Source organism: Xyrauchen texanus, chromosome 18 (assembly GCF_025860055.1).
Source record: "Xyrauchen texanus isolate HMW12.3.18 chromosome 18, RBS_HiC_50CHRs, whole genome shotgun sequence".
NCBI classification, from domain to species: domain Eukaryota; kingdom Metazoa; phylum Chordata; class Actinopteri; order Cypriniformes; family Catostomidae; genus Xyrauchen; species Xyrauchen texanus.
In genome coordinates this window covers 28,456,138-28,480,022 of record NC_068293.1, presented here as the reverse complement: position 1 = coordinate 28,480,022, position 23,885 = coordinate 28,456,138, and the positions used below count along the sequence as shown (strand labels likewise).

General features: G+C 40.9%; 1 protein-coding gene across 3 annotated transcripts in view; it reads right to left on the bottom strand.

Annotated features, from left to right (window-relative positions):
- Positions 1-23,598, bottom strand: part of LOC127659122 (dachshund homolog 1-like) — a 174,131-nt gene extending 150,533 nt beyond the window's left edge. For all 3 annotated transcript variants that reach the window (XM_052148782.1, XM_052148783.1, XM_052148784.1), the window contains exon 1: positions 22,674-23,598. In XM_052148782.1, the coding sequence (XP_052004742.1) occupies positions 22,674-23,239 (566 nt within the window). In that variant the 5' untranslated portion in view covers positions 23,240-23,598. The remainder of the gene's footprint in view (positions 1-22,673) is intronic.
- Between the last annotated feature and the right edge of the window lie 287 nt (positions 23,599-23,885).

The following is a 23,885-nucleotide window of genomic DNA, read 5'->3' as shown; positions in this document are numbered from 1 at the left end:
TGTCATGTGAGGGTCTGAAGCATGCAACCTCTCATTTCATCCTTTAATAAAGTCGCACCCAGGCGGCCTTAATGCCTCACAGTTGCCTGGGGCTGCCGAGCGCTAAAAAGGCATCATTACACTCCTACCCTCTATTCCCTGTTCTCTAGCATAAAAACCTTCATGCTTTGTTTTCCATTCCATGTGACAATTTGAAAGTCTGTTATCAAGATCAAACTTCTCCTTAATCTCAGTTGGTGGAGCTTTTTCCATTGCCTCACTGATTGAATTGCAGAGCATCCTAACAGCAGTTGTGTAATGACTGAAGTGGAGAAATAACTTAAATAGGACTTGGGGCAAGCCATCTCCAGTAAGACTGTGGGATCGGTTTGTGGTCACAAGCATGAGGAAGTCTAGGGTGAGATAACTTGTGTTACTCGATTTGGTAGAAATGTTGCAACCTTTTCCAGTATGGTAACACTAATACAAATCCTAAATCCTTGACAAAAAACAAGTCTCGAAAAAAGGCCTGTGGTACTTAAATGATTTCTGCAGTTGAGAGGCTACAGCAAAACGTGCTTTGAGCTGGTCATTTTTCAAATTGCTATGCTGATTCAAACACAAACATTGTTAGAGGCCTGGAATTTCATTGTGCAAATGATCTGCATGTAATACTTTCATAACTTCCTGTGTGAAGGCAGCCCGTTGGCGAGGCTCTCAACAGGCCAAGCAGTCAGAAAAACATTCATGTAATCTGAATTTCTGTATGCCATTTCTTTAATTAGCTTTCACAATTTGTGTTAAGATAATGTCAGAGGATTGATTAATTTAGTCTTGGAAGGATGATGAATAGTGAAAGTTCTCCTCAGAGTCTGCACTATTCCAATAGAAAGAACACAAGCTTCCATTGACTGATGAAAAGATACATGTCTGCTTTACTTCTCATTATGACAGTAACTTAATACCAACACACCCACACAGCTGCCAAATCAAGGCATTATGCAGCTGTAATTGCAGAAGAAGGAACCTGAATTTTTCAAACAGTTCTAACAGACTGCAAATTGCATTTAGTCGACAATGTGGATGCAACTTCAACAGTTTCCTTTATTATACATTTACAAAAGTATATCACCCAAAAACTTTTTTTAAAAATAGTACATGTACTAGGGACACCAAAAGACAAATTAAGATTATTCAAGTTTGCGGCATGAAAATGACCTACAGAAATACATTTTATAAAATGAGTCCCCTGACATACATTTCATAATTCTCACATGGCTGGTCTTTCAGAACTTTCAAATTCACCAAGGCAGTTTCCAATTGAATACAGAACAAGAAGTTTCTAAAACACAGCTCTCCTAATTAGAATTATTGTTACTCTAAAAAAACCTGAACATAGATGGCACTTAACTGACTTGTCAGACCTTGGACTTGCAGTCTGAATACAGATTCTCCACCTGCCCATTTTTCCATACTGTTCAAACTTTTTCCAACATACACCTATTTTCCCGGTGGGAAGCAGGTGGTGTGTGGAGGTGTTTACGGAGAGCGTATAACTGACAGCTGGCGGGAGTAGACTCAAACAGCTGCAGACGAGAGGAAAAAAAGAGAAAGAGAGAGAAGGCAAACAGCTCTAATACCCTCAGGGTTGTCAAATCCAATCCCCCAACCCGCAATGCTTTTAACCAAGCAAACAGAGGAAAACTGTTGCCGTCTCAAGATCTTGGAGTGATTTTGCAAGCTTGAAATGGGCCGATCACAGGAGCTTGAGAGGAAGAAGCAAAACAGAGGGAAGCATCTAACAAGTGTGTTAAATGGCATTCACTTATCGTAATGATGAGAAACAAAACTGTGTTGTGTTTACAACACAATGTAATGGTGGTCTAGAAACATTTCAAGGTGGGTTGCAGAGGGTAGCATCAAAATACACAAGATCAGCTTCTACTACTTTGTTTGGTTCTGCCAAGGATATTGGAGACCCATTCAAAATTTTGTGGGGCTGAAGGGAAGGGCTGGTGGGTGGGCGAATGTTGCACGAAAACTGATTCCATGCAAATAAATCACTTGCACAGATTCAAAGACAAATCAGCGGCACAAGACAAAAGATGCTGATGAGTGGAGAATAATAGAGAATATGAGATGTTGGGATCACATAAGACGTCCGTGAGGATCCAGCTGTAAAGAACACTTGCCATTTTTGAGTGTTGCTAAAAAGGCAATCCTTGACAAGTTAACCAAGTGCTTCTGGTCATATGAGGATTCATGTCAAACATGTGGCAGCCTTGTAGTTCATACACACTTTCTTCAAGTTAGTAGAGGGGATTGTGCAGGCCCTGTTGAAAAGACGAGCATTGCTGGATCAGTTAGACCAGCACCAAATCAACACTAACCAACATAAACCAGATTAGTCCAGCTTGGGCAGGGTGAGCTAGTTTGCACAGCTTAGCACAGCATATTTTATTAAGTGCTTCAACAGCATAAACAAATAAATATGATATCTGCACTGCTTTTTTGAGAATGTAGCTTCTATGGAAGAATCAAGCTGGCAGGTAGGCGCTGAAGTGTGAAGCAAAAAAGTGTAATGCTGTACCAGTGAACATCAGGCACTAATCACACACCTATTCTCAGATACTACTAGAATAAGTAACATATCACTTTTATGGGCCATACTCTCCAGCCATTAACGGCAAGAGAAAAAGACAGGGCCATATGAGCACAACCTTGAGATGAAATGCCTGCCGTGGTTAATCATATTCGGTGGTAAATGACCTTTAACAACACACTGACTAGCACATTTTCACACACCACACTTAAAATATTTAGTGTGATGCACACATCATTCACTGTAGATAGATTGCCGACAAGTGCAGTACAGAAAAAAGAGATGCAATCTAGTTTAATCAAATAGGTCTGAGATTGGGTCAGTACATTTCCCTAATAGATTTGGATAAAGGGTCAGAGATACTTTTAGGTGTCCACCAGTGGATTTGCGTGGATGTAAATTTACACTGCTGGGTCGTAGGATAATATAAATAGCCATGGGTTCCACAATCTGTCTCAATTCTAAACAGCAGTTGAGTTATTAGAGGTGAGGTGTGTAATTTTTTCAAGGTTTATCCCAGTTCAATATAGAGAGAAAACTATAAGAAGTAATTTGAAGGTTGATTTTCATAAAAAGTGTGAACAATGAGGCTCTGTGGTGCTTTTAAACATGGCTCTGTTTAAATATCCCTACCAGTCCAATGTAGCAACGCTGACTCAACCAATGGTGTGAGATTGAAGGCGGGACTATCTCTTTGTCTGACCATTAAAAGACGGGGTTATTACTTTTGCAATTCTACTTGGTGCCACAAGTGGTGCAGTAACAAAACACATCACCTTTAAGAACAACTGATATAGTGAAATAAAAGGACAGTGACGGGAAGTTTTCCCTTGTCAAAAAAAAGGAAGGAAATTCCACTTAGATTTGTACCTCTCTCTCTCTTTCTTCTACCTTTAATGAGTGTATCAGAGAACAAGCAGTGCCTGAGACTGTCAGCCACCTGCAATGTATTTCCCAACCCCTCCCCCATTAAAGTCCTTCACAGAAATCAGAATTTAATAAATCACCCCAGAGTCTGACAGTTTATCTCGAGAGGTCGCTTTGACTCGAGAGAAGCCGGCAGACAGACAAAGCCAAGGCCGATAAGATGTGAAATTAAATACATTTAGCACTTTGAAACAAAGGATGGAATGTGTCACGAGCCGCTACGTAGCCAGCAAAAAGCATTTTGTCTTACTGCTGGAGTAACAGCCGAGACAGGAGGTGATTCTTTTCAGTTTGTGTACATTTAACCTAATTTGCATGCTTACTGTCAACATATATCTCTGCTGCAGATTTGTTCAAGAGCTTTCAATAAGGCCTGAAGTTGACATCCTTTTTATTGAGGCATGGCATATAAATCATGGCTATCGCACACCTGCACATCTCGATCAGAGATCTTGCTCTATCACGTTAGCTTCCTTTTATACATATGACAGGTGTGACACCAGTCATCACTTAAGGTAAGGAGAGAGTTATGGCTTATCTCCATGTGTGCACAGATATCCACATCTAACATGTTGAATTGCACCAATTATTTACAATGACAAGTGCGCAATGTTAATAGAGTTACAGTTAAAGATGAAGTGTGTTCATTTTTTTATTTTACAATACTTTCTCTCATGCCAAGTTAAGTAATAAGTACATAATAACTATAATTGAGCCATTTGTAGGATGATTTCCAGGAGAAGTTTAAACACTGTGGCTCTTTCCCAGGTAAAGACCGTATGTTCTCAAAAAATAAATAAAACTAGACATTGGGTTGTGGGAACATGAAAATTAGCAGTTTTCTTTACCTCAGTAGAACGTTATTGAAAGGTGTTTGGAAAACCTGCTTGAAAATGTATTTTTGATTTATTATTTTTGCAACTTCAGTTTAGGGACACTAGTGATGCAGAAATTACACACTTAAACTTTAACCTTGAGCGACCCTGAATCCACATGTATGGATATTGTCTTTTGGCTTTGCTATACACAATGCATCATTTAAATTAATTTACACTGATTGAATACTGTTCACAACACTCTAAACTGTCATTTAGTGGTTAAACTTCTGGCGCACCAAGTCACACGTCACAACAGCATGACGTCAATTTCCGTGAAGTGGTTCTACAGGCACAACAAAAGTGCCTCTGGTAGGAAACATCTTTACGTTTTTGGACTGAAACCTGTTTGGTTATCAAGAATAATATCTCTAATTTCATTTGTTATGCTGCTATATATATCCATACATTTTTTGTGTGTCAATGCGCTGATAAACATGAAGTCTGCATATGTGGAAAATGGGACCTTATTCCCACAAAAGTTGGAAAAAAAATGTGTTAGTTATTTTGAATAACTTTCAACATTATCACATTTGTGGGTCATGATAATCAGTACATTATTTATTATTACATATTATTACAAATTTTGCAACTTAGTCCCACTTTCCACATATGTGGACATGCATTTTTAGGATTTATGTTTATATATATATTTGCTTCTTTATTAGGTGATACTAGTTACAAATCAAATGGGGAAATTGAAAATGTAAACAGCAGTCATGCTCAGGTCTCAGGAGGATAAGTTAGACATTAAATAATGGAAAATTAAAGTTCAAACAAGACTTCAAGTTTAGGGCACAGTACAAGTCAACTACTGTCCACAGCTAGCATACTAATGGCACAGGAAGTGTGTGTATGTGTATGTTGGTGTATGAGTAATTAAAGAGGTGCGATTGAGATTCGCAATGAGCACTTTGGCCCTGTCTTTTATTCATAATTCTCCAGGGCCCGTGAGGCGTGAGCAATAAGTTGAAACAGGGTGACCCATGAGCCACGCCTAATCTGTCCCGACTCAGTCCACGCCACCGACGGCCTTGTTCGCTATCTGTTCATCAAACTGATGCCTTCCTGCTGGGACGGCGCGGCTGGAGAGCTGTCAGTGTGCTGACCTTTCTCGGGCGCTACACTATCTCTGCCTGCAGCGGTCCAGTGCAGCCTGTTGAAAAGACCTGTCATAGCCTCCCATGCCTCTGACATTCCTATTAGCTTGACCCTGACCCTTTGAAAAGCATACATTTAACCATCCTGTCTCAAATCTCCTTCCATGGCAAAAAATAATATACATATCAAAGTCGAGAGATCATGTGCACTATTCTTTTAAAGTATGCATTTAAGAGCCCTGTGGCACTTGGAATAATATTAGACTATTTGGAATGTGAGTGAGAGACTAGCAAGAGACACAGCTGTGGAAGAGATTTCTTTATCAGGGAAAGATTACATAATGTCTCGATAACTACAAGCTGTTGCTAACACAAGACAATGCTGGAACGCACAAACGATAAAAACAGAACAGATGACATAAATATGATGTAGCCTATTGTTTTAGCTGGCCTCTCCAATATCCTCCAGTTAAACCTGTCACTGATAGGAACGTAAAGTTTAGATCCGTGTAATCAGATCTGTGGGCCTTGCTTTTGTCTCACATTCCTTTTCTGACATTTGAAAGGTCAAGAGTGAGAAGACATTTGATATCTGCAAAATCTTCATATTCCATTTTACAACCCTTAATCTGTCTTCTTGGAAATGCTAACTGCATTTCATCTTTGGGAGTGAGCTGAGAGGGAGAGACAGAGAAACTGTGTCTGCTCACATTTGTTCACCATAGATGAAGTTTGAGGAATTTTCTGCACTGAGGACAAAAAAAGAGGAAAGAAACGGGTTACAAAAGCTCAAAGCACTACACAGAAATACAAGCATGCTAAGTGAGTCAAACTTCTGATACCATAAATAATGAGTGAGGCAAACTTTGTTTTCCTTTCTTATGGATTTTTTTAAGGTTTCAGGAAACTAAGCATTGTCTGCATACAGTACATTTATATAAAAACATTACAATATACTCTAAATATTATTACATTTATTTCCTTGTTCTTTCGAAATAAAAGAGCTCAATCTACTATGTAAATATACTGTGACTTTAAGAACTCATAACTCCCTCCCCTGTCCAAAAAGACCACTCACTGAAACGTCTCGGGTTATGACTATAACCCTTGTTCCCTGAGAAGGGAACGAGACACTGCGTCGTTGAAAACGACTCTTTGGGGAACGCTCCTTAGCGTGCGCCTCTGAATTATGAATGAAACTATTCCAATCTTGATTGGTGTTGCGTCATGACGTAACATGTGACGGCATAACCGGATGCATAAAAGTGACGCCGGTACACATACACATTAGCCTAGCGATGAAGCAAGCCGCTCTCAGGCCTTGAGGGGCGTGGAAGGACGACGCAGTGTCTCGCTCCTTCTCAGGGAACAAGGGTTATAGTCATAACCCGAGACGTTCCCTTCCGAGGGAACTCGCGACTCGCGCCGTTGAAAACCACTCTTTGGGGAACGAATGCCCACTAGGCCACGCACCGAAAAAAAGGCCTGCCCTAGGGTGAAACTGAACTCAGGCACTCAGCTAGGACGAGAGCACATGTCGCCAGGCGTACTAGGGAGGTGCAGACTGTAAAACCTGATGAAAGTGTGCGGGTAGCCCAACCGGCTGCCTCACAGATCTCCTGGAGGGGTACTCCCGATAAGAGAGCCCTAGAGGACGCCATGCCTCTAGTTGAATGAGCCCTCACGGCCAAAGGTGAAGGCAAATTAGCGACCTTGTAGGCCGAGATAATAGCCTGAACAATCCAATTACTAATGGTTTGTTTCGAGGCAGGAGCCCCTTCTTAGGTGACCCAAAACACACTAACAGTTGGTCCGACCTCCTCCAAGAAGAGGACCTCTCGAGGTAAACACTCAAAGATCTGACAGGGCAGATCAAATGGAGCCTCTCTTCTTCTGCCGACACATGAGGTGGAGGATAAAAAGCCTGCAGGATCAGTAGACCGTGCCGTGTTAGACGGCACCTTAGGCACATAGCCAGGTCTCGGTGTAAAATGGCTTTAACTCCGCCAGGGGCAAACTCCAAGCAAGCTGGCGCCACTGCCAGGGCTTGAAGATCACCCACCCTCTTTAGAGAGGTAATAGCTAAGAGAAAAGCCATCTTGAACGTCAGGTCCTTGGGCTAAGCCGACTGAAGGGGTTCGAAGGGGCCAGGGATAACCCTTCGAGAACCACCGCCAGGTCCCAGGCAGGAACCCTGGACCTGGTTGTCGGTCTCATCCTCCATGTACCACGGAGAAAACGAATGACCAGCTGGTGCCTCCCCAGAGGCCCATCACTCAGTGGTGCATGGAACTCGAAATGGCAGCCACGCACACCTTAAGTGTGGAAGGGAGAGACCCGCAGAGAAACGATCTTGAAGAAACTCCAGAACTGAAGCCACCGGGCAGTTAACTGGATCTAATTCATGTTCTCTACACCAAGTGGAGAACACATTCCACTTGAGGCCATATAATCTCCTAGTAGACGGAGCCCTAGAGCCAAGTATGGTTTCAACCACCCCCGCTGATAGACCAGCATTTAGGTACTGAACCCCTCAGGGGCCAGACCCACAGTTTCCACAGCTCTGGACGCAGGGTGGAAGACTGTGCCCCCGCCTGAGACAACAGATCCCTCCTCAGAGGAATCTGCCATGGCGGAGCTATCAGGAGTGAAATTATGTCTGAGAACCATACTGGGCCGGCCACATGGGGGCAACCAGAAGTAGACTGATGCCCTCTTGGCGGACCCTTTCCAGGACTCCCGGAGCAGAGCGATCGGGGAAATGCGCACAGGCGAAGCCTCGCCAAGCCTGTACCATGGCATCCAACCCCAGTGGGGCTGGATGTGAGAGGGAGAACCAAAGTGGACAGTGGGACGCCTCTCGAGACGCTAATAGATCCACTTCTGATGGTCCAAATTTGTCCCATATCAACTTCACCACCTCTGGATGAAGTCTCCATTCCCCGGCCTCAGCCCCTGCCTCGACAGGATGTCTGCTCCCTGATTCTGAACCCCGGAATATACATGCTCTGATAGACAGTATTTTCCCTTGGGACCAAAGAATTATCTGATGCGCCAGTCTGCACAGAGGGCGCGATCTGAGTCCTCCTTGTCGGTTCAGATAAGCTACCACTGATGTATTGTCCGAACGCATCTAGGACATGGTAACCTTTGATGTCTGGAAGGAAGCTCCTCAGAGCCCTGAACACAGCCAACATCTCTAGACAGTTTATGTGCCAAGAATGATGATGGTCCTGCCACAGACCCCTGGCAAAAGCGGCCGCCCATGACCAGCGCTCCAGCCAGTGAGGGAGGCGCCTGTCGAAACGGTTTTCCGCGACATGACGCTCCCAACACTGGCCCTAGGGACAGGAACCAAGGTTTCTTCCATATTAGCAGAGAACGAAGGCATCTGCGCTGCTACTCTGATTATACTGAAATGGATTCCCCTTGGGGAAAACACCTTGGCTTTCAGCCACCACTGGAGGGGCCTCATGTGTAGAAGGCCCAAAGGTATCAAGTTGGATGCCGCTGCCATGAGGCCCAGCAGTCTTTGAAACTGCTTTACAGTGATGGCCTGGCCTAGTTTTAACCCGGACACCATCGCCAGAACGGACTCGATACGCGCAGGAGACATGCGTGCCTGCATCGTAATCGAAGTCCCACACAACACCCAGAAACGCTGTGCACTGGGATGGTTGTAACACACTCTTTTGTGTTGAGTCTCAACGCCAAACTTCGAATATGGCCAAGGATCTACATCTCGATGTCGAATCGCCATTTCTCGAGACTGGGCCAGAATGAGCCAGTCATCGATAAAATTCAGTATGCGGATGCCCTGAAGTCTCAGAGGAGCAGGAGCTGCATCCATACATTTGGTGAATGTGCGGGAGAGAGTGCTAGGCCGAACGGAAGAACCCGATATTGGTAAGCTTCACCCAAAGCGTAACCTCAGGAACCTCCTGTGACATGGAAGGATGGGTACATGAAAATAGGCGCCTTTTAGATCTATCATGACAAACCAGTCCTCGGATCTGATCTGACTCACGATGACAGGAATGGTAAGCATTTTGAACCTGAACCTCCTCAAAGGCCGGTTCAAAACTCTGAGATCTAAAATCGGCCTCAACCCCCATCCTTCTCTACAAAATCTACTACGGGAACCAGCCTCTCGAGGCTGGTCTCGGTGTTTTTCGAGCACTGTTCTCGACTTCCTGAAGCGAGATACCGCAGGATTTAGTCGATACAGTCCTTGTGACCACAATTGATGTGTGTTTTTTATTTTTTGACGCTGAACAGCACGGTGTGCGCTCACTGGAAATTGATGTGGCCCGGCGCCAGAGACGGCGGAACCGACACCGATTTCCTGAGAACTCACGCTGCAGAGCAACCTCGTTGCTCTGCAGCGGGAGACAGCCCTCCGAGGTTCTACCACCCGGTAGGACCTCTTCCCGAAGCTTCCACTAAGGGAACCAGCCTCTCGAGGCTGGTCTCGGTGTTTTTCAAGCACTGTTCTCGACTTCCTGAAGCGAAAGACCGGCAGGATTTAGTCGACACGGTTTCTGTGACCACCATTGATGCTTGTTTTTTTTTTTTGACACGTAACGGCACGGTGTGCGCTCGCTGGAAATTGATGTGGCCCGAGCGCCAGAGACGGCGGAACCGACACCGATTTCCTGAGGACTCCGCTAGCAGAGCAACCTCGGTTGCTCTGCAGTGGGGACAGCCCTCCGAGGTTCTACCACCTCGGTAGGACCGCTTCCGAGCTTCCACTAAGGGAACCAGCCTCTCGAGGCTGGTCTCGGTGTTTTTCAAGCACTGTTCTCGACTTCCTGAAGCGAAAGACCGGCAGGATTTAGTCGATACGGTTTCTGTGACCACCATTGATGCTTGTTTTTTTTTTTTTGACACCGAACGGCACGGTGTGCGTTCGCTGGAAATTGATGTGGCCCGGCGCCAGAGATGGCGGGAACCGACACCGATTTCCTGAGGACTCCGCTGCAGAGCAACCTCGGTTGCTCTGCAGCGGGGACAGCCCTCCGAGGTTCTACCACCTCGGTAGGACCTCTTTCCTGAAGCTTCAACTAAGGGAACCAGCCTCTCGAGGCTGGTCTCGGTGTTTTTCGAGCAGTGTTCCCGACTTCCTGAAGCGGAAACCGCAGGATTTAGTCGACACGGTTCTTGTGACCACAACTGATGCTTGTTGTTTTTATTTTATTTTTTATATTATTTTTTTTTTTGACACCTAACGCTCGCTAGCGCTCGCTGGAAATTGATGTGGCCCGGCGCCAGAGACGGCGGAAACCAACACCGACAGTGTGCGGCCATGTAAGCCCTACTTATTAAAGCAGATGTATCTCTGCAGGGCTTACTAGGCAGCGCCGGGTTTTAGCCCATATACCGTGCCCCCAAAACATCGCCTGTAATCAAACACTGGGGCTGGAGATACGGGATGAATGCGGTTTACCCCACCGATCTCGCTTTTAGATATCTTTGTGGAGATCGGGAAAACGGCAAACCCCGGCGCTGAGTTTGTGATCTGTGCCGCAGGAAACGCACGCCTAATTGCTTTCAACTTGCGCTCCTGCTCATTTTGTGGCCAGCTGATATTCAGTCTGGCCACGCACGCGTCACAACCTCAATCAGCTCCTCATAAGCTTGGCCAAAAACTGGCGTGCTTGGCTCCCGGTCGTCCACATCGATGCTGAGCATATCCACTTCCTCGAAGCAGTGAGCTCAAGCAAGGGGACCTGATCATGGGCAGAAGAAGCCGCGACGCTGGCTTCTGCACCACTCACAGTAGGCTCGGATCCTCAAACGAAGAATGAGAACGCGTCGCAGCAGTCTCATTCTCATCTGCAAAATCCGCTAGTAACCCCGCGATTTCAACCGCCGCTGCCTCAACAGACGCTGGGCCAAAACCGTGGGGAACGCGAGCCTGACCGTGCTCATCGAAGCACGCCAACCGGGAGCACAGCACTCTCATGGGTAGTGCTTCACAACTTTCACAGGCAGATCCCTCGAGAGCTGCCTGTGCAGTGCTGTGCTCCCAAACAGTTCACACATAAAGCGCGCGCGTCCCTACCCGTAATGAAACGAGGGCAGGGGTGCACGCACTTCTTGAACTGTTCGGTGGCCATAATATTTTTAAATCAGACAAACAACACCAAATAAGACAAACAATTTCAACATAGAGCGCTTGCTGAAGAGCTTAAAGCTAATGTGTATGTGTACCGGCGCCACTTTTATGCATCCGGTTATGCCGTCACATGTTACGTCATGACGCAACACCAATCAAGATTGGAATAGTTTCATTCATAATTCAGAGGCGCACGCTAAGGAGCGTTCCCCAAAGAGTCGTTTTCAACGACGCAGTGCGAGTTCCCTCGGAAGGGAACTGAGCTGTAACAATGACTAATTTTGAAATCTCTGGTTGTGACATCACAATGCATACATAATCACAACAATTTATACCCGCCCAGTCAGGGGGTGATCCTGGATGCAGGATATGTTAGGTTATTGAAGCTGAACAGTGCAACCTTCACATGAAGCAGTTTTTAGAATTTAGGGTGTTTATATAAAAGCCTTAAAGATACCATATCCCAGAAAAAAACAAAAAAAAAAAACAGCCTGTTTCATTATACGGATCATAAAGAGGGTCAACAATGACATGTAAAACTAAATTAAAACTCAATTGTGTTTTCAGCACAAAAATAGCATTATAAGTGCACCTGAAGGATAAAAAAATGGGTAAAACTTTACAATAACGTTCCATTCATTAATATTAGTAAATGCATTAGATATCATGAACTAACAATGAACAATAAAAATTTTACAGAATTTATTAATCTTAATTAATGTTAGTTTATAATTTTTTTTTTACATAAACACACTATTACAGAACAAATTATATAAACACAATTTAACCTTTGCTAAGCTCTGACCCCCTTGGCTATCATTGCTCGCTCTGACAAGCTTTGCAGAACTTCCCATAGGAATGATTGGGACATTACTGCGAACAGCGTGGTTTTTGGCAAAATATTTGTATAAACGGAATGGACAATTATCTTTCGTGGGCTGGAATGAAGAGTGACACAGTAAAGCATATTTATCTGATGCTTTTTGTAAAAGAATGTGTTAAATTACACAGTAATTGAAAACTGTGTGGACTGTGAATCAGAATAAAGGCAAATGATTATAACTGTCACTTGAAAAGATAAAAACTTAATTTGATGGCGATTACACACCTGATAACATTGGTGTAAGTAAACAGAACAGCTCATAACGTCTTACAAAACACACACTATGATGCAGTAAACTCTTCATTTACTATCACCTTTAATAAGACCTGAATCAATACATAAATTAGTTAATGTTAAGTTAAATTAGCTTTAATTTACCTTGGAACAACAGTTGCTAAGTAAATATTGGTCAGAAAGGCAGGGTTTAACGAAGGGTCAATTGTTCATTGTTAGTAAATATTAGTTTATAGTGCATTAACTAATTTTAACATATATCACTTTTAAATAGAAATATATATATACAGTATATATTAGTACTGTTTATGTTGAAAAAAAAAACAGTAACCAAGATTAATATTGCACACACATTGTTCATTGTTAGTTAACTAATGTAGTTAATTAATGTTAAGAAATGGATCCTTATTGTAAAGTGTTACCAAAATATGACATAACTAGTTTAACCTCCAATAATTTGATAATACAGTTTTCCAACTAAATTGAAGATAAAGACACAGAAATATTCTCTTCTTGTTTGTCGTTGTTCCTATTGTTGTTTTGTAAGGCCACTGACCCAGTCTCTGCTCTCTATATAGCACACAAGGCCTTCCACTGTGCACTCAGCAACGCGTTCCAGTCTCCCTCCCTGCCAGGACAGTCATTCCATTAAATAAGTCCTATTCAATAAGTCCTATCATCCGTATTCTACCGAGCTACTCAGAAACAATTTAGCAGGATATTAACTTCTGGCTAAACCCAGCTTGTGCCATTTGTGGTTCCACTCAACCAGTGGTCCCGTGGGAGCCTGAGCCCTCCTCACAGCTGTAATGAGCTTTACTGAACTGAATAAAACAGTTAATAGAAAGGTAAGATCCAAAAATGCATGAATCATGAAATATTAGCCAAGTCCCGTTAAAGAGTGCGGTGAAAATTACTCTGGTAAGTAGACGTAGCTGTCCATACAGTACCATTGCTGGGTGGCTTCAGTAGTGCGTGAGACTGTTTAGTAGCTTTTTGAATGGTTATACCATACCTCCTCCATGTATAAAGTTACTTAAGTGCTTGCCTGCAGGGAAAACCATGTCAAATCACATTGAAAATAACTCTGAGGAGCAAATTTAATGCATTAGTTTAAAGGGAGGTGATACGGGGATCGCTGACACTTAATACTAAATTATCCTAGACAAAATATATTGATCAAAAGTAAATTGATTCAGTATTCTTTTGAACCAAAAAACATGAGAAAGAAAAAGCAGTTTCCCTTTGTGAGAAAACCTACTTAGTACTTGGTTGGCATCCACAGAATACACAGACAGGCAGCGCCGTCCCATGAAAACCATTTTTGTTCCATTACAAAAAACTAGGTCATCCTCTCATAATTGTCAATCATGCAATAAATCTTTCTGCGCCGCAAATGAATAATGCACTGGGAATGAAACAAAGCTTACTGGCATGCCATGTCAGCTTGACTTAATTCATTCTCCTTTTCAGCTGAGCCTATTCATATGTGAAGTTTACGGATATCACACTGCCTGTTCCAGAGTGGAATAATAGATGTGGACAGACACATTATGCTGGGAATGTTGTATTAGCACAGCGTAAGCTGTCTGCATAGAGACACAGCACACAACAGAGTTTAAAACTGAGACCGGATCCAAAACCAGAATACATTATCTTTCTTATTAGACACTTTGGTGGACAATTCTCTCCCAAGCACATTAATGTAAATATGTAAATGTATGTACAGCCATGAACCTCCTGTGCTTCTAAACTGCTCTGAAATGAAAACAAGCAGAAATTCCAAGGAAATCATTATCGGTTACTGACATCATGTCCTAAGATAAATCCACAATCAAATAATTAGTAAATGTAATCTTTCCTGATGCAGTAAAAGTAAAGGAAGTAAAGACTTGATCATGTCTGAAAATATACAACAGCAATGAAGAAGGCAACAAACAGTTCCATAGGAAAGTAAAATGACAAACAAGATCCCTTTCATACCTAAATTATTTTTCCTAAACAAAATGAGAAGATGGAGGTTCTCATCATATTTCTCCAATAACAAATTATCTGAAAATTATCTAGAGATCAACAAATATCTTTGTGACAAATATTGTGACTTAATTATTTTTAATTAAGTGCCCAATGACCAATATGCAGAGATTTTTAATTAGTCTTTTTTCTACTTTAAGACACAGTGATAACTCAGTTAGGTATCACTATCCTCTGAAGGTGAAAAGTCAGTTTTACAAAGAGCAATCTTTTCATAGACAACGAGGAATCATTTTTTTTTTTTTTTTTTGGTAACTTTTTTAATCTTTGCACAAGACTTTGAACAATTTGTCTTCCATTTGTGTTTTGGACTATGTCTAACTTTATGTTAGACTTGAACCATTTTTAAACATCCATTTAGTGGAAAAGTGTAAATATAAATTAAAATATCTATTAAACCTATTATGGGTCTAACTTTAGTTATCAACATTCCTTTTACAACTCCATTCTCTAACTGAATGTTTAACCATTTATTTATTTACTGTTTATTTGTATTTATCCAAATTAATTTTATTTATTAGGTGTATGTAACTCTAATGCTCTAACTTTAAAATACATATAATAGAATGTATTAAGGGTGTAACTACATGTTGTTCTGCAAAATTATTACAAGATTCACATTTGTTTCTACTGAGATTGAGGAAAGGGAAGGTTTATGAGTAGGGGTTGGGTTAGGGTTTAGAGTTAGCGTTTAGGGTAAGGATTGGGTAAGGGTTAGTTTTAGGGGTAAGGTTAACGGTATAACTACCGATGTGATTAAATTCAGGTACTTTAAATGTAAGTACAATGCAACAACACATATGAGCATACTATGTACAGTACATTGTATCAAATGCTAATGTAGTAGTTAAAGACACCTAACATAAGTGGATCTAAAACATCTAAGGCAAAGCTGATACTACATAAAACACCTGAGATCTCCACTATGTCTCCTGAGATATGAAAGCGCAACCTCTGGGCAACAATATTTTCCTCTGCGGCATGATCTGTGTTTCCTAGTGTGTAATTGTGTCTCGTATCTTTTCACCACACAATGGCATGAATACAATAGCTTTGTCTGCTGCAGCTCTGGGCTCACCATTTACCTTCTCCTGCCAGGTGTCGTCAGTTTACAAATATCTGATTGGACAGATGGGAAATGCAATGGTATGCCTCCAGCAGACGAGTTTGGTGTCATGTCTCTCATGAGTAAACTGTCAGTCTTTAAGAAGAGAGTAATAATAGCAGGGTGCCACAGCTTGCTATGGAAGGGACATTTTTCTTTTTTTTTCAAATGACACCTTAGCGAGATGCTGACATTTGAGTCTAGAGTAGAAACTCAAGCATCATAGAAAGAGATATCAGAATGGGTGTCTCACAAGACTTTGACAACAGCAATGTGAGAGGCTCTGAATTGTTTTCAAAGGAAAAACACCTTTGTTTGCCAATACTGAAATACAGTTCTGGCTTTGGAGGGTTTCAGACAGTTTGGAGAATTGTTGTTTGGGAAATGTACTACAGTTATTAGAGGAAGCATTTACGTTTGTTTTTAAGGAGCCCTTGGTATATAGTATTTGTTGAAATAGATTGCATTCACTGATGGGATGTTTCCCCTGCAGAAAGTTTGTTGTGCTATGCGTCACTGATTCATGTTGGCCTTCAATTGGCATTCCTCTGCCATAATATTATAGAGCTACTGTAAAAGTACAAGGTCTATTAACTATTTGCTTTGCTTTCAAAAAAGGCTACAGTAGCATTTAAAAATGCTTTATATGTTCCTAAGAAGAGTTAAAAAGAACAGAAATGTGTACATTTTAAAGGATGTAATCAAACCACTTGATAATAAGTAGCCTACATCAATTCAACAATGCAATTACTAGCTATATAAAAGCAATGAAAATATTGCAGAAAATGTTGAAAAGACATAGAATAGCATGCAAGTGCATCAACAACAAATGCAACCGCATCAGCCACAGCTTTCTGAAACATATTGGTTCCTGGGTGGCAATGAGCACCGATATTTGGGTTTTATATTATAATTCAATCTTACTAAATTGACTTGATAGGATTCTGTGAGGTCCATAAGGATTCCAGCTTCATAACGGAGGTCTGGAATCTCAGCTTTGTCAAAGGCCCGTCTGAGAGCACAAGCTTTGAGCTCTGATAGAGTTCCTTACTTTTCTCAAGTGTCATTAGCTGTGGGCCAGGTAAAGATTAGATAACAATCAGAACATTATGAGATACTTTCAGAGGTGTTAGAACTCTTTTGTAGCACGGGAAATTGCTGCTAGGTGTGGAATGTGGATAAAAATATATAATTATATAATTCCCTTTAATTTCCTTTCTTTCATTCCTTTGAATTATCAGACTAAGTGGGAACTCTTCAGTTGTTTTGGAACTACTTAAAATGTATGGAACATAATTCAATGTATTTTTATGCCCAAAAAAAAAAAAAAGGAAAAAAAAAAGCATATCACTTAAAATGCCCTGTAAAGGTATATTTAATAGATTATTCATAAATTACTAAATATATCATTCATGTCAGAATTCTGAAAGCAGTTTTAAAAAAGGTACTTATAGAATGAATAATGAGTTCCATTCTTGCAGTAGAGCTTGAAGTGAATTGAGAGCGCTATTTATTTTTTCCTAGGAAAAGAGTCCCAAGCACTCCAGAGTGCTTTGTTTTTCTTTAATAGAGTCATGGCGCTCTCATTGCTCTGTAAAGTGACGCTTGTTCTGACCTAAATGAAAACAGCCTCGGGACCTCCGTAGTCACCTGTCCTTCACTGCAGTCCCTTCAAACCTGCTGACATCATTTCTGAGTTCCTCTACACCTCATTGATAGTGTTTATGACAATAGTAGAAGTTCAAACTTAAATATCCAGCCTTTGCTGTATTCCTTCAAAACCGCAGAGCTCGTAAACATCCATCATACCCTTTTTGCAACTTATCGCTCTTACAGGCAAGACTTCCCATCATTTTCTTTTATCACAGTAGAGTGGGACAAGAAGAGGCCATTAAGTTCAAACAACGCAGATATTTTTGTGATAACAGGAAAAGTTTAGGAGGAGATTCGTCATCTTGAAGATGGGCAAACAAAAACAAGAAAAGGACATTTCTGGAATCCATATGAGATTGTTTCCCTGAAGTATTCTTTTTTTCTCTCTCTCCTGTCAGCTTCAAAACGAAAATGAAGCCAGGGAAAATTAACTCCTGATACAGCTACGCTGTATTAGACAGAGAAAAAAACTATACTTTTTAAGCATTCTGGCCTTGTCATTTTTAATTTTCTGCTCTTTGGACATGCTTGTATTCAGATTCCCGAACATCTACTCGGCATATCAATCCTAATTAGACAATCTGCGTCTGCGAAGGATGAGAGCCGAGTTATTTGCATAATTTAATCATAAATACTCAGTGATACATATTTCCGAATGCATTTGAACAATCATCTTTCTATCCTTAGGGCAAAAGTATTAATATGATTAGGCAATAATTCTTTAAAAAAGGAGGAAAATAGGAAACCAGAAAGTGCACTCTCTTTTTAAACTCCAGCTTTGGGCTATATGAAAAATTAATTAATTTCAGGGGAAAATCAATTTCTTTATGTGACCATATTAGACAGAGCCAGGCTAAGGGCTGGAATCGTTCTCCAATCAAGAAATCTCATCTGCTCCCTCTAACTTGTGTCAGTAGTGGTTAACGTCCCTGTGCTAGCATCAGTGATCTGCACACTGCTTCCTAACTATGCTGTGGAAGGGATGGTAGCTAAAGACATGCCAGGGCTCTGAGTCAGAGAGCTTGTAATGCATTGCTTTTTCTACCAGCAATCTCTGTCTTAGGTGCAGCTACAGAGTGTCCCTGTCCTGTCACATGTATTACAGCTGGTGTGGAGAAAAAAAATATCTGCAAATGATTTGCCACGCTAACTTTTGTTTGTTTGATTCAAGACTGATTGATGACTTCCGTTCGGAGTCATCAATATTACTCTGTTCAGCCACCAGAAACTGTTCTGAGAATCATGACTGTCTACTATTATCGCAATAAACATTACATGTTTGACCAGCTAAATTCTCTTTAATATGCAAGTGAAGTGCAAGGACCTAAGTTCTGTTACTGATGTACAGAGTGCATGCAAATACGGTAAGAGCCTGAACAATGTAAAAACACCATGCAGCAAATTAATGACTACAGACTTTACCCACGCAAACAACCATAAAATGAGCAATGAAAACATCCGCTGGCTTTCAAACACAATTTATCTCAATAGTACGACTAACCAAGAAACAACAAAGCAACATCTCACATGTTACATATCACACATATTTTTTCCAGAACTGGTGTTTCTAATTAACCTTAACTGCATGTGGATTTATCAAGTTGCTTTTATCAGTATCACGTTCATTAACCCTGTCTAGGTCTGTACTGTGTCCTCTTACATTATTGATGAACACCAAGTGCACAGTTTATTTGAGCACATGTGGCTAATCAAGCAGAGTTCCAGTGACTCATGGTGACAGAAATAAATAACATAGAATTGTTTAACTGCTTCATTTTTGATCTATTAGTGCAGAATGCAAGCAAATAATATGGAATCTTACATATGATTTGTAGGAAAGTGCTACAATGAATCTGTGATTTTAACAAGCCTTTTAACATGCAGCACCCCCCCCCCCCCAACTCTTTCATCCTAATCAGCATCTGTCTCTCTGTTTTTTGAAGTTATTATCGCCCCAGCTCCCTCTTGGATGTGGTTGCTGGGTGACGGGTATCTTAGCACCCACTCTGACTGGGAATGATTTGAATTCGATCCAAAGATTTCCCATGAGTACCTGTAAACACATCCGTGCCTTGTCGAAAACAAATATATCAGAAGAGCACTGCAAAGAGAGGGAGAGAGAAAAAAAGAGCGATAAAATCTGCCACTGTGTGTTAAGATGCACCCCTGAGTGCTAAACAAAATAATGATGCTTCTCTGTAAATATGCCAGTCTGTACCGTAACACAAATAAAATATGTTGTCGAATGTGAAGCTCTTGTTGCTGAAGTATGAAACAGAAAAAAAAAAAACATGTCATGGAAAATATAAATGCAAACATAACTGTTTTAATTAGCAGGATGCTGAAATCATAAAGGAACAGAACAAATAAATAAAAAAATAAAAACAAAGACATCCACATAAAATTTAAAGAGCCTACAAATTAATACAATAACACATTAAATTAAAAAGAACAAAGTTTAAAATATGCAAGTGCATTCAGATGCATCTACATTATTTAACCTTCAATAGTTGACAATGAGTGTCATTTAATTTCTACATGACTGACTGACAAACCCTCCACTGTGACAGCTGCATCAGCACCCACCGCCCTGGTGTTTCAATAACCTTTCTTTAGAGTTCAAGTGTCACCAGACGGCAAGAGCCGCACCATCCCACACGGACAAAATGGAAAGGAAAACAAGTTGCTGAAGTATTGCTTCTCACGAGGCAGAGTCATAACTCCTATGAAAGCAGAGAGATTACAGCCCTGTGTCTGTTCGGCGGTAGAAGGTGTGCATTAATCTGGGCCGAGGGTCCCCGGTAGAACGAGGGGGGAGTCCTAATGCGGAGGGAGAATGGGGCAAGTATAACACGGCTTCACAGGGAATTCTTTTAATGTGGGCAGACAAAGGCATATGACCGCTGTTATCCAGTAGAAAAGAGGATTATTAACACTTTTTTAGCGCTCTGTAAATTGCGCTGCACACTGGAAAAGTGAGATCGTTTGTGCTAGTTAACATTAATCACTGCAAATGACAAGATTCATGTAGAAAGCAAAGTCAAATTATCCCCTAAAGACATTACATTATATAGTAAAATGTTGATTTTGGTAGAGGAACTGAATAAGGCCACTATGATCCATCTTTAAAATATCAATGTCCAAGCACATATTGGCACACTAAGTTAGCGGACTGAGCTTCCACATACAGAGAACCAAAACAGATATAGATACATTCAATTCACACTACAAATAAGAGCCGGTCCCATCCGAGTGTTTGTGTTACATCCGAGCAGATAACTTTGTCCATACAAATTATGTAATACATAATAGCATAACACTGGCAGTACCAGGTGCTTTCAGAGACAATTACAGGCCTCTCTATGCAGAAATAATAGGCCAGCACTTTAACGTCATTATAGCAATGTGTAGCACTGCATTATCCTTTAACCCCATCACTGACCACTCTCCTTTCCAGCCCCTGAGTTCAAACCACACACTCGATCACCTGAGGACCCTGGGCCAGTTGGCATGAGGAGGGAGGGTAACAGTACAGGCCCAGAATGAGCTCACAGGGACAGCATGGGAAAGACTGCTCTATTAGCACTGTTACCGGATGATCACACACTGCATTGTATTGTCATTTAGCTAGAAAGGAATATTTAGATGCATACAAACGCAAGCATTCAAATTCAGACAAAAATATGAAATAACTACATTGCTTATAAATAAGTATCCATGAGGGGAAAAAATTATATAATGCATGTGTTATTCTAGAGCGTTAATTATGAGTAGAAATAGATAATCCAAGTGTAACCAATTTATCTGCATCATGTGTGTGTGATGGTGTTTTAAGTTTTTTTTCACACATCCCTGTGACAACATGTGTTGTTACTTTTTGAGAAATAATATGGTGTTAAAACTGCTAATTTGTGAGAAATAATATAAAATTAAATATAATTAAATAGTCAAAATTGTTCAGCAAAAATAATTGCTGAAATTACTCAGATTCAAAGAGATGGCTTTTTTATTTAATTTAGAGTATTGCACATTAAAAGATGAGTAAATTGGCCCGTGCCACTTTAAAACTACTTTTTAATTTTATAGTGATTCTAATGGACAACTTCTGTTTTTAGTTTTCAGTTTTAGCTTACTTTTTCTAGTAATTATTGAGCCCATTCACTTGATCACTAAAGGGTGGCAGTAAAGTTTCAGGGTAAATTATTCACCACCGTTACAAGCAGTAATTGTTTCCTGTGTAATTTTGTACCTGCAATCACTGAATCACTCCTGTCATTAGTATACAAGCACTTAATGACTATGATTTGATTTTTCCCCAGAGGAAACGAATGGAAAGACATGTCTGCCTATAAAGAGGACTTACATCTATTATTGTAATTCTGACAAGCATGCTTATTTATGTCTGCTCAAATCACATTAATCTTTTAAAAATAATATTTACATTATGCTCATTATGAGCTAAATATTACTTACAATGAGCACAAATGCAGTGTGAATTAAATTAATCTAATGGAGCTGAAATGTTAAGCTTCAAAAAATACTTTTAAGTTGCAAACTAATAAAAAGAGGGAAAAGGGCTCTCATGCTCTGCATACACGTGTGCATGATTTCCTCAGAATAGTTTTAGCTGAATTAATTCTAGTAACCATAAAATTCACTAATATTGTGATTTTAAAGAAAAAGGAGGGTTTGCATTTTATGTATATTTATAAACACTGTCTAATTAGATCGACATGTTTACTTATTAATATTATATTCCATTTCTACCATTGCAAAAAAAAAAAAAAGAAGTATCCTAGTGTCTACAGTACTATGTCACCAACATCTTGAAACTTTACAGTATTTTAGAGTTTATTCTTGCATAATCAAATGATTAAAAGACAGTTTAAACTAATGTTTCTATTTTTTATTTGTATTTTCTAATTATATGTTACAAAGATTATGGTTAAACTAATATGAACTATTGGACAATGCCATGCACATTTGTTACACATTGCATGTTACTTTGATAAGGTAAATGCAAAGTAACAACACAGTTGGTATATTAATACATGTAGTGTAAAGTGACACGCCAATCTTCAGTTCTAATCTCACTTGTTTCTTATCTAACTTGCATTTCTTATCTATTTCAAACTAAAAGAGTTGCACATGTGCTTCTCTTACCTGGCATTAGTGCAGTCATTGTAGAGGGTCTCGAAGTCTTTTCTGGAGATGAGTTTGCAGCGGTTGACCCCGGGCTGGATGGCCCCCAGTCCCCGCAGGATGCGGACCTGCTCCACGTTACACACCACCGGCGTGATCTCCAGTCGCTTGAGTTTCGTGTAGACGGTGTGCAGTCCTCCAACCAGGTGTTTGAGGAACAGATCAAACGCCTGTGGCAGGCAGATGAGCTCCTGTCCGTCCACTGTGAAAGAGGCCACATTGGCACCCCTGAGCTCCACCATCCTGCACTCATTATTCTGCGGAGTGTTTTCAACAGGAGATGGGGTCGAGTACACGGGCTTGCCGGGCAGAGGGATGCTGGCGTTAGCGCTGATCAGGTCCGATCGGAACAGATTATGGGTCGCTGATTGAGAGGGAGACGCAGAAGTGGCCGAGGGCGAGGATGATGGTGCGGCGTTCGCGGAGAATGACGATGATGATGCTGATGATGATGCTGACGAAGAAGTTGAGATCGGACACGGCTGGACCAGAGACGATGGGGGGATCAGAGCAGCCGGTACGGCCATGGTGTTCTGCACCTCTGAAATAAGTTCAGATGGGAAAGACAGCCAGTATGCAAAAGTAGCGCAAAGAAGAAGATATCCACCGGAGAGCGCTCCGCCGATGCGCGAGTGCACTAGGAGAGTTCTCGTGGGGAAATTAGGGCTCTGTGAAAGATTGAGAGAGAATGACGAAGAAAATTAGCAGAAAAGTGTGGCTCTGTTCTGTGGATGAGTTGTTGTTGTCACAAGGTACAGAGAGGGAGGAGCCACTCTCAGCCCTTTGAAAAGGAGACATGCAGAATCTAATGCGACCCTCGAGCGCGACTGTCAGTGCAACTGAATACAGAACATTTGGAGCATTCATTTCCCCAAACCTTTGTGCGATAACTACAGAACTCAAATGAACTCTCCACGACACTTGTAAGAATGTTTTATTAAACTGAACTTTATTTCTGAGATATTATTCTGCTAGACGCAGCATGCTTTTTTTTATTATTATTAAATATATATATATATATATATATATATATATATATATATATATATATATATATATATATATATATATATATATATATATATATATATATTATAAGTGTTATTGTTTTCAGTTTTGCAAGATACACTATGATGACACTTTAAAAGCAGAAAATAGGAAATTAAAAAGTAA